The sequence below is a fragment of the Xylocopa sonorina genome, chromosome 9 (genome assembly GCF_050948175.1).
Source record: "Xylocopa sonorina isolate GNS202 chromosome 9, iyXylSono1_principal, whole genome shotgun sequence".
Taxonomy (NCBI): domain Eukaryota; kingdom Metazoa; phylum Arthropoda; class Insecta; order Hymenoptera; family Apidae; genus Xylocopa; species Xylocopa sonorina.
The window spans coordinates 11754334-11766335 of NC_135201.1; the positions used below are offsets into that span (position 1 = coordinate 11754334).

The 12002-nt window shown below is 47.6% G+C and overlaps 1 protein-coding gene and 1 long non-coding RNA gene across 2 annotated transcripts in view; one reads left to right on the plus strand and one right to left on the minus strand.

Moving 5' to 3' along the window:
- Window positions 1-12002, minus strand: part of Trol (terribly reduced optic lobes) — a 103566-nt gene that overhangs the window by 66971 nt on the left and 24593 nt on the right. The window contains 8 exon segments of the mRNA XM_076900671.1: window positions 794-910; window positions 1127-1318; window positions 1727-1909; window positions 2330-2490; window positions 3193-3361; window positions 3446-3596; window positions 3668-3822; window positions 3898-4051. Coding sequence (XP_076756786.1) covers window positions 794-910; window positions 1127-1318; window positions 1727-1909; window positions 2330-2490; window positions 3193-3361; window positions 3446-3596; window positions 3668-3822; window positions 3898-4051 — 1282 coding nt within the window.
- LOC143426927 (uncharacterized) lies at window positions 1266-1803 on the plus strand. Its single transcript, XR_013102219.1, has 3 exons — window positions 1266-1325; window positions 1494-1555; window positions 1776-1803. It is a non-coding gene; the product is annotated as an uncharacterized LOC143426927 (long non-coding RNA).

Sequence of the window (12002 nt, forward strand, 5' to 3'; positions counted from 1 at the left end):
ACATTCGAAGACTCGCAGGCTGTTTTAATCTGAAATATTTATCGAGCGTTTAAACATCATAAGCCAACAACTGTCCCTATCAAGTGGGCGACACGAATTGCCTATCCAAGCTTGCCTCTATCACGTTTCCAATGTGATTTGTCATTCGACACGGAACCGCTAATTCCAACGACAGTCCTCGTATCGCGTAATAGGGAGGAAAAAATCGTGTTCGACGACTTAATCGAGGTTCCAGCGACGCGGGGCCGACTTCCGCGGGCGTTGACCATAATCATCCGCCACTCGACGGTGAAAAAAGCGCGGTAAAATAGAAAGGGAGGCGGAAAGCTCTCGAGTTTTGAATATTCAGTAGGCACATCCTGGTCGACTTCCACCTGACCCAGTTACGGTGAGAAAAATCGGCACGTTCCGGCTCGTCTTCGACGCTGTCCCGTTGAACCGGGTTTGCGAGACGAGCTAACGTCGATACCGCTTCTAATTAGTCGCTCGCGAAGCGGAAAATGTAGCGAGGAGGTCGATCAATTCTGATATCGCAGCAGGACGTGAGGTTCATCGATTCTACCCGTCGATAAAAGACCGCCAGCAGAGCTCGCGTGCTCGTTTACCTACCCAACGCGCGGTCGATGATCGAACTTCTGAAGGTAAGACCCTGCACGTGGTGAACGTTACCTACAGCGGTAAGATATCCGCCAGAACACAGTCTAGGTTCTTGTCAGAGCTAACGCATTATGGCCTGAGTATACGGGAAGCCAAATTACAGCTGTTATCAAATGCGAAACGGTAAACGACTCACCAGGATATTCGCAGTCGTGCTCGTCGGTCCCGTCGTCGCACTCCTTTTTGAAGTTGCATCGATGGCTCTCCAAGATGCATCGAGAGACGTCGCAAGCGAATTCTCCGGGGCTGCAACCTGTAGAATCGATCGAACTTTAATTAGCTACGAGTACAAGGATCCTATATCTTTCTTTTTTTTTTTTTTATTTTAAAAAAGAAAAGTATTAATGCAAATAATGACAAGAAAAAGCAGATAACATTTGTCTACATACAATGAGACTGTACATATATATGCGTATGTACAATTGTACAATTGTGGAGGCGCGATCTACGTCAGTTGGATATAATCTACCTGGATGGGGGCAATCAACCTCGTCACCGCCATCATCGCAGTCTTCGACGCCGTCGCACTGTTGCACAGCGCATATGGAACGACTTCCGTCGCTACAACGAACCTCATCATCGGCCCGGCACTTTTTCGGTAATTCATTCGGGAAGAAGTTCGGTGACACGTCTGGCGAGGCGTGTGTTGGTACGAAATGGACTTCTGGGTATGTACAAATGATAAACATAGAAAAAAAAGTGACCAAATGTTACGCTAACAGTCGATTTAACGCGTTCAAATAAGCACGAGTGATTGTACAGTAATTTATGCGTTGTCGAGTAATTTCGATACTATTGTAATTCGAGTAGGAAACATTATTTTCGCATTCCTCCAGAAAGCAGCGTACGAAGAACGGAGCATCCTCGGTTAAATTAGTTTACAGTTCTAAAATAGCAGGTATGGTATTTGAAAATAATCCATTCGTCGAACGTATGACTAAATGAACCTGTAATCGTGTAGAAGAGACTAATCTAGTCTACTCTACAGCTATACTGACCAGTTAATGATTCAAGAGTGACCTCATTCAAGAACGGAATGCAATGACATAAAATATAAACGATGTCTAGCGTATTTAAAAGGATCTCGTTGAGAACTCTGATTGTAACTTACCATTTAGATTGGGGCAACCGAATTCATCGGAACCATCCTCGCACTGATTAATCCCGTCGCATCTGTCCTTCAATGATACGCACGCACCATTTCTACACCTTAATTCTGTCGCCTTGTCGCACTCTGGCTCTTCGACCTCGGCTGATCGTATGTTTCATGCGAGTATGGGTGTGTATGTTTGTGTAAAATCGTGAAACGTACCAAAAAGAATGCAATAGACAAATAAAAAAAAAATAAACGGGAACAAAACTTAGGTATAAAAAGAGTAGAGAAGAAACTTATCGTAAGCGAACGTAGCAAGTCTATTTATAAGTTCAACTAGCGAAAAAGCGAACTTTGCATGCAAATTAAGTACGAAAACCAGGTGGACCGATTCCTTCGACTAGATCCAGCCAAATCTGGTCATCCATCTTATCTGCGCGGAACTCTCTTTCTGTCTCTCTATTTTTTTTTCTTTTTTTTTTTTTGAAGGACGGCTATCAAGTTGAGAATCATAGTACGGAAACCATCGCGAAGGAATCGATCAATCCCACGTGTCACTGTAGCGAAGCGAAAACTTACCTTGGAATATTCTGAACGAGAACCCGTCCGGGCGCACTTGGACGTTGCCCAACGAATGGAGCTGCAGCTGTTCCTCAATGACGTTCCTCACCACTGACTCGTCCGCATACGTCGAGCCGATCTTCAGAGTAACTTGTGACATGAAATTGTCGGACGTTGGCCTGAACATCAAAAGAGAAATAGTCATCGTTCCTGGGATAACTTGGGGGTCAGATCGACTCGTCTGCGTCGGCTAACTTCTCTGTTTTCGTGCAAGCGTGGTGCTCTCTTTAACGGGACGTGCGAATTAAGCGAGGCTGAGTGGAGCCGATCAGAATTAGGTCACGCGCGGTGCAATGGAAAATCGTCTCTTAAATAGGGCTCGTGAGATTTACACAACCTCGGCCAGCAATTCCTACCGCGCGGAACAGTAACAGCATTGATACTATTCCCGTAAAAATGGACTTGTTGCGAATTCAGACGGATGCTAGTGTAAACACTCAGGATACCTGAGTGACCTACATTAGTCAGACGATTGCACAGGCTTTTGTGCAGGCGTAGCTTGGCGCTACGTCCCCCACCATAGAAGAAAAGCGAAGCACGCTTATGCCCGCCCTTATGCGTTTTGATCCCACTATTTTCTAATACATAGCGATACACGGTGTATGCCGTCTGATTGGCAAACATTACTATCGAACGATAAAGATAGAAGGATAATACGATTAATAAGAAGGTAGTGGTGAAAGATAACTCTAGCATCAGACGAATGGAGCGGGTAACGTGCACCGTCCTCCCAGCGGTAGTGGTATCGATGCATCCACTTAGATTTGTGGATATTATCGATTGAATACTTCGTGGATTAGCGTGACGATAAGTATACTAACGAAATTTTTACAACGTTGGCCTGGTGGTGTTCGTCGGGAATTTGTCGATTCAATAAGTCTACGATGGCTTGCGTCAAATTGCCGCTGAGGTACTTGTACTCCCTGCTACTCCTGTCCTCGTATTCTCTTCTGTAGGGTTCTCCAACTGTCATCGTTAGCGAGTAGAATCCTGCAAAATCGTGTTTTTTAATTTAGCAAAGATCGAGTAAAATTGAAGCGTCGAGCTGTTAAGCCATAATAAACTGTTGCCTACTTATTTCACCCAGGAAAGGTGTATGATGGGGAACCTTCACATCCGAATCGATAGCGCTACCCTCGATCTCTCCAGATCCAGTGAGATCCTCGTCGTCGTTGTTCCCATAATCAACTGAGTTTCTGTCAGTCGCGTGGCTATTCAAATTGAGCTGCCAGAAACAACGAGATATTGTTATTTACAGTTTCTTTCTCTTTTCGATTGCTCGTCGGATCCACGAACCTCTTCAACATCGTCGTACTCTTCTCCACTGCCGTGAACTGGCTTCTCCAAATTGGCCCCTTCATCGCCATTAGACACCCGAGCCTCTGCCTCCCCGTCAGACTCGAGCAGTGAATCGTTCTGCAGATCATCCTCAGCTTCGTTCTCTTCGAGATCTGCGACGGAATAAACGAACAAATTTTAGTAGGAATTCGAAAGACGAAGGTTCGAACGATCGATGAAGAATGTACCTGGAATCTCAGTAGTGGTCGTAGATGTTGAAGGGCTTAAGAAGTCAAGGAAACTCCTCTTAATTCTGTGCAAAAGCGAGTCCTGTTGCGTCTCTATCTGGGCAATCACACCGGGAAACTGCTTGCCATCCTGATCGAACACCAGGTCGTCATTCTGTGGACAAAAAGGGCCAAGCTGTAGTCGAACCTTAATCATTTATATGCGAATCTGAAAATCTTCCAAACGATCCAAGTTGCAAGAACGATTGAACTTGGAATATCCGTCGAAGCAGTACTTTTTTCTCTTTTTGGCAGAAATACCTTAGACAAAGCCTATTCAAAGTGCATTTCAGGTACATCGTAGGTGTTCTTTCTTTTCTTTTAAGTTCGTAACGTTACAAACGAGAGAACCCATGTACTTGGCGTACGTAACGAGTCGGAGGCGTCGAGTGCGCGCGGGTATCGCAGAGTACGCTCACGTGCCACTCATAAAGAACCAATTCTCACCTAAACACGCGATATAAATTCAGGATCGTCCGCCCGTTCCACCGGCCGTGATTCGACGACGTCGTGGGTCAACGACGCCTCCATTTCAAAAGAGGAACAACAGAAACGGAAAAGGAAAGGAGAAAGAGTCTGCGAAAGCATCGGCTGGCCGAGATAAAGTATCGTTACGCGAGGCGAACGGACTGACGAGCTTATGCAACCAACGGCCGCATCAATATTATGCAGCGACACGAATAACAGACCCTGATATTTCCTACGATATCTCTACGCGAGGTATCCAATACTTCCAGAATGAATATAAATTGCTCAGCTAGGCTACTTATGCCACGGATACCGTTGCATTCTCTGCGAGTTACGTTTTCAGAAACGAAGAACAGCCGAAGACTCGATCGACGATTAACCATCTTTAACGGTGCGCAAATGAACGAGCATGGTTAGCGTTGTCGTTACGTTGCATCCCTGTGCAGACTCCACAACATCCTGTCCAACAACGCGTGGCATCCGTTCAGTGGCGCCCAATCAGTGTTAGATAAGCCACGATCCAGCAAAAAACGGCCATGTGGCGGATATTCCTGATGGCAATTAATATTCGGTGCCGCGTTTCACCGCGAATGCAATTCTGGGATGCGCCGGACCCACGTGACGGGAAGAGTCCACGTAATTTCCTGCTCGCATGCCGCCGCGATCGAGCTTAAATCGGCTGAAACTTCGTCGAAGAATTTCCACGTGGAACCTAGAATAATTTATCGCAGGTTGAGAGAGTAGAAGGACCGAGACGGGAGATGCGATGATATCACGCGTGGATTAATCCTGATTTATTCTTAGAGTAGTCCTCTGTTTGAGAGGAATTACCGCGGCGTTAGACGTACGAGACCTCCATTTCCGTCTGTACACACTGTGTAACGTGTGGGTGGGGATCGACGTAACGTTATGTAACTGGGAACAGAGATCTCCGCGGAGGATAATGACACGAGCTGACGCTCGTTAATCCCCCATCTAAATTTAGTTCCGATGCGCTCTTTGTCTCAAAGATTCTCTGTTGCGGCAAGGATTCCGTAAATGGCCACTTATGTCACCGAGGGACACCGCCAAGCGTTTCTTCGTGGACCCCATTTAACTGGCAACACCGAGCCGCCAAAGATGTACCGTTTTCCTTTAATGGAATCGCGAAATCTCGTCTGTCTCGATGCGCGAACAACAGGAATGTTTTCGCGTTGCAACTCCACTCAGTGACCTCTTCGTATCAATGGTGAAAAAAAAGTTCTTGCGCGAGGGAGGCTGAAAGGTCTGCTTCTCGCCGATCGCGAGGCGTTGCAACTTTTCCGAGCTCGTTCGTAGATTCTCCGCTGTTTCCGCTTGAAAAACTCCGAACAATCTGCCGCGTTCGCGGAACGGCGTCGTTTCGAGTCATTTGGCGGTCCATCGGGCTGTGGGAATAAGACGAGCGTCGTTTAAAAAAAAAAAAGGCGAATCAAGGAAACAGGGTGCACCGTCGATTAAAACTCGTTTCGGTGGAGCATAAACCACGGCCAGCCCCGCGAGAGGGCAAAGAATTAGAAGAGGCTGCCGGCAGGGGACGATGGCAAGGTTCGAGACAAAACTTTGTTATTCCGGGCAAGTTTTACACGGGATTCTCCGGCTAAGTCCACTCTATGATCCTTTCACGACAACTACGTGCTCATACTTCGACAAAACACCGGGCCCCTCGCGCTGTCCGAAATCCTTAAAATGCATGGGAAATACGTGTCGACGCAGCTTAAGTGGCCAATGGGAAATTCGTCCTCGGAACTTCCACCGCGAGGGCGAACTTGCGACAAACATCGAGCTACCGCGAACTGGTGCGAACCGTCGACCCCCTCTCGGTCAATTTCCCTCCGCCTAAACAGCTAACACCGCTATCCTTCCCTATTAGACCAGGTCCCGCGAAACGACGGTGATAATAGCGATTCGGAATTATTTTCTAAACTTTCTCGAAAACGCTAAAGAACGCTCGAGAGCGTAGAAGAAGCGGTTGGATCAATAGCTTGCGAGCAGTTGCATCATCGACGGGGAACGTCGCGATCGTGAAAAATCACTAGATTCGAACTGAAATTCCGAGGTGGCTTCGAGAGCGATCGGATCGAAAAAGGAGGTCGATCGACGAGCCTGGAAGCGAGGAGGCGAAGCCAGGTAAAAGGGGGATTGGGTCGTTAAACCTGGTGCAAAAATGAGTCCAGACTGATGACTCACCAGTCAGAGAACTGGTCCTGAAAGATAAGCGAGCGCGTCTGCATATCGTTAAGCTGGCCTCTCGCACTTTGCACGCACGTGTTGATTGCATAACTCGAGCGAGACGCTAGCCCCTAGGCCTGCGTGAAACTCGCGGGATCGGTGCTCGCGAATCAAAACCCCCTTCTGCACGGCGAGGATAGAAGCCTGAACATCGATTCTCTTATCCGATACTTGTTATATAACTGTATAGTAATTTTTAGAGATAACAGATATCGAAAACCTGCTTGACTGGTACATGTCAGTTATATATATATATATATAAATAGGAGGTCAGATAATGATAGACATTGTCGGTTAGAATGCATTCCTATTAATACCATTAACACTCGTATCTCATCTTTCTGCCACAGAACGCGATACCCTTTTCCCGAATTATCTGGACTCAAGGTTCCAAGGCTGGAACGTTTGGATCCCAGTCCCTTCGTAGTCCTCTCGATTTCAGACCTTATGGAGCACACCCTGGCTAACACCATGGGTCCACACGTCAGCCAAAAAATCCTCCCTGATCGTCAGGATCAGAGGCTCTCCACTCTTTAGAGCGGTGCTCGCAAAGGTCAAGATCCGACACGTCAGAGGGCCGAGAGAGCAAGAAATCCTCCAATTTGGTGGACTTCCAGGGGCTTCGAGTTAACGAAAATATACGCGCCGGCAAGCTAGATGGCGGCACGGTCTTCCAGAAGCATCTTCAGGGGAGAAGAACCGCCAGGTCCGCCCGATCGTCTTTTGTCTTAAGCCGCTCTATATTAATGTGAAGAACATGCCACGTCGAAGTAGGCTGCCGTTCCCACCCTCCCGGGTGGCTGGCTGGACGGCTAGGCGCGGAAAAGAGAGCTGCCGTCGCGCGGAATACTAAACAGTGCCCAACCGGAGCCGTCATAGGTGGCGTTAGTCTCTCCCGACCGAGCCTTTGCATTTTAACTGCCTCTCCACACGGAAGACTTGCTGCAGGGGCTTTGGCAGCGACGAGAACTTTGGACGGGTCCTCCGTACACGCGCCTGTCACAAAAGAAGCGGAATTACCAACTGCGAGGGACCTGTGGAGCCAACCACTACCGTGTTACGGTCGGAGACACCTCTGGGAGGTGTTGCTCGGGCCCCACGAACCTTTCGCAGCAATCCACCGAGGCTGAGAATTTGCAGACTTCGTCTAAATTGTCCACTAGAGGCTGATGATTTACTTTGAACGTCGTAACCCATCAAACTGCCACTACTCACCGCGATAGTTCCCCTCTAATGAACGCTACAGTGACTTTGTTCTTTATCTCGCATGTTGGGCATAAATATGCTGGTACACTGTTCTTAAAACCTGTCGCAATTTGTAGTCGATTGGGTTTTTAGTATTTTCGAAGAGAAATTCTATCGTTGAGAAGCCTCAGCCCTAGTTTCTCGCCCTCCGTTCTGTCACGTGTTGATTCCCAGATCGTAAAGCGTACAATGGGACGCGATAAGATCAAGAAGAAGCGGGATCATCTTATATGAACTTTCATATCCCAACCCCAGTGGACGGGGTGGGTAAATACTATGGGGCAATCCTCTCGGAAGGGTGAAATTGCGGAAATCACGGTGCTTCGACTTCCCGGTGGAAACGTTGCGGCCCTCGGGCTGCGATCTGCCAGTCACGCGTCGAAACGTCTAAAACTGAGCGTTCTCTGCCGGTCGAAAAAGAACGCCAGACCGCTGTCAATGCGAAATTTCAACCGAGACTGACCCTCTCCATTGACACTGCCCATTTTCTGCGGGGTAACGTCGAGTTTGGGGTTACACATCGCATTAACTCTATCGAAAAAAAAAGGCAACAGCAATTAAGAAATTTTAACAGAAGAGTTTTCAATAGAAAATAAAGTTCAAGTCACCTTAACTCTATAATTCGAGTGACTATTATTTCCGCAAAGATATCTGGATTCCTGTACAATCAGATTATCGATAAGTGATTGTTTAAGCCTCGCTGGCAATGTAATACGGAATCGCAGCTGCTAATAACTACTGAAGAGTCCACTTATCTTCATCATCGGTTGAAAATCCTCTCTAAGAAAGCCACGGGGTACATCGACATTGAACAGAAGTCGATCCAGCGACGAAACTCGGTCTCTAAAGGGCTACACCGGTTTGTTTTTACAGCAAACAAGGGAGATCGTGTGCTCGTCGCCTAAACACGTCGCTTAACCACAGCTGATCTCTACCCTTACCCCTCCAGTGGCACAGCCACGACCCTCTACCCCATTTTACTCGGTGTTCACCCCTCGTGGTGAAACCTGAGGCGGCTCGACAAATTACGAGGCTCACTTAGCGGCTCGTGTTGGCTGTCACCGCCTTTTGAATCCGGATTCTTCGTCTTCCGAAACCTCCTGGTAGCTCGATCGACACCTCCAAGCCAATTGGACTCGCTATAAAATATTTCTAAAAGATTTTCAGTTCGAATATCAATGGAACAAGACGTCGACTGCGCAAAGGTGATTAATATCAATGAATCCAGCTCGAAGGCTCGTTAATACCCAAAGAGGGAGGAGGAATCAGCTACGTGACACGCGTGTCTGAGTTTTTCACACTTTTCCCAACGTCCGACGACTTTCAGGACTCGTTATTCAGGTTTATTGAGCCATCAACTTGGCTTGGACATCAATCTTTCTTACACCTGATCGTAAGAGCCATAAGATAAACAGATTCCCTGACTCTCCGTCTTGCGATGTAGTCCAGAACAGTGTCTCGAATCAAAATTAACATCTGAAACATTATTGTTTGCTATTATTATAGAGACCTGACGGCTACTTTTAGCTCAAAGGGGAGAACCTTGTACAGTCGGGAGCATAAAACTTGAGAATGGTCTTACGACCGTATCTAGATCCTCCCTGAACCCTCTGAAAAACATTGGTCCGTGTCTCAAAGGGGGACAGGATGTACCTGTATTGGCCATCAAAAAGGAAAACATCTGGGTTACAAGTGGAGGGATGATCCTGGCGCAATTTGCATGAAAGCTTGGCTGTTACGGTGGCGAAAACCACGATGCAATTTATGGTTTCTCTTCGATCAGGATATCCATCGAGAAGGCCATCTTTAGGCGGACAAAAAAAAGGAATACCGTAGAGACTGGAGCAATCGTCCCGAAACGTGATCTTCTGATCCCTAAAAGTGAGACAAAATTGTAGCTTTTTTTCAAAAAATCAATCCCATCGTTACGAGCACGCGTTTGTGCGAACGAATACTCCTGTTCGAGAACATGGTAACCAAAACGGGAAAAATTAGCTTCCACGGTGAAACGTCGTTAATAAGCCCACCCGGTGAACCGTGTAGCACATTCTTGTCGAAACTGAATCACATTTGCCGGAAATCCGCCGGTTCCGCTGCCCTTTTCATACGAAATTGAGCTTTTATTCCCGCGGAAACGAGGAAAATCGAAAGGAATAAGAGAAACGGCGGCTGAACTTTCGCTGAAATCCGATAGCGAACGCGGACGACAGCGTTCCCGTTGTCGCACGGCCATGGTAGCACGTGAAATTACATCAGAAACATAATTACAATCGATTGTGTAATCAGCCAGCCCCGACCTCGAATGCCGACACCAGCAATGAATCATTAATTCCGACCTTCGATGACTTTTGGCAACTGAATCATCATTGATACCATGTACCGAGTGTAAATTACTGAATCGACCGCGGCTTCCTGTAATTCCACGTCATTGGGGAAGTCGTTATTGTCTCAATTGATCAGCCGTCTTCCGATCAGCATCATTTCCTACGTTTAGATGGAATCTGATCATGAATATCGTTGGATGCATTGAATTCGCCCCTATCGTGACCATTCTAAGCTCGAGATATTGATAAGCGAGAAATGACTGTCTTTAAATCCTAGCCGGCAACAGTCGGATAACAGAAATCTGTCCAGGACGTCGACAGCGGCGTTGAAACTCGCGCACAGCACGAATCCAGGACGAAACGGAGTCGTGCCACGGCACAAAGAGGAATTCGACGGACTTTGCCGCGCACAAAGCAGCCAAAACTGGCAACCACGGGAGTAAATAGGTATGAAAAAGGGACGAGTGGGGAACGTAGGGGCGTGGGTGTGCCGCAAGCACTCTCGACAACCCTCTTCTCTCCCTGCCAGGTCCGTTCGCGGCTCCATCGGCCAGGCGGAGAGGCTGCAGAGCAGCTTACCCCGCGAAACAGCCCTAATAGTCCATTGTCTAACAACTATTCATACGTTCGAGCGACAAATCCTCGCCACTATACCACGGCATCCGACTCTACGACGCGTCACGGCACATCCGTTCAAATAACGGTTAAATCTTGCCCCTTTCGAGCCTCTTGCCGCGTTTATCGAACACGCGCCTATAGAACAATTTCAAGATCCACCACCAGTCGTTACGGCTTTTCAGTCGACCTTTATAACAGTAATGGTATCGTTCACGCGTTCGTGAGAATTGATTGGAAGGTGATCAAGCGTGATCTGACTCGCAGCACACCCTGTAGATCAGCCAGGCGAGAAACGCTCGTCTTTTTGCTCGTGCCTCGATGACGGAGAAAGCACGTGGCTCGCGGAGAAACGCTCTGAGTCATTATCCAGAAATACGCGGCGCACGGCCGAACTGCCGAATAATACATGAATGTCGATCGTCTCGTTTCGATAAATCACAACCCCGACTACATCTAGTCCGCCGCCGCCGCACGGAAATAACTCAAATCTCGCGACGATCCTTTCATCCCGCGAAATCGTATTTCAGCGGTTCCTGTTCTACGCGCTCCTCTGATTGACAGTGACACAATCAGGGCAACGTTCGCGGTGGATGAAATACACAAGAGACTCCTTCGATCCCTGAATAGTTCGGAAACTCGATCCCCAAACTGTTTTACGGGGCCGTTCGCCGAAATCTAAACGATCTCCGAGTGTGGTTTACATCACGACTACTCAATTAAGGCGCCGCGATCGATATTAGACGAAGAAGACCCTCGCGATCCCCGTGGATCGTGCAATCCACCGCCAGATGCCCAAACGCAATAAACAGTTCCAGACGATAGATGCAATAACCGCCACCAATGCGAGATACTGATTGCGAAAAAGACAATGTTCGAATAACAGGATAGATTATTTGTGTGTCCAAGATGTGTTGCGTTCTGGAGCTCGTCTAGCGGAACGTTAAAACTTTGAAATCTAGCAGGACTTTCGAAGAACGCAAAAATTTCAATGAGATACATTAATTACAAGAATAGTTGTCGCAGTTTTAATATCTTCGGACCATTAAAACACCGTGATTTACGAGTGTGTTGAGACCTCCTAGACTCTCGAGACTCGCAACACTTTCAGGACATCAGCCGACTCTGTACGGTGCGCATTGCCAGCCGCCCTATCGCGAAGGG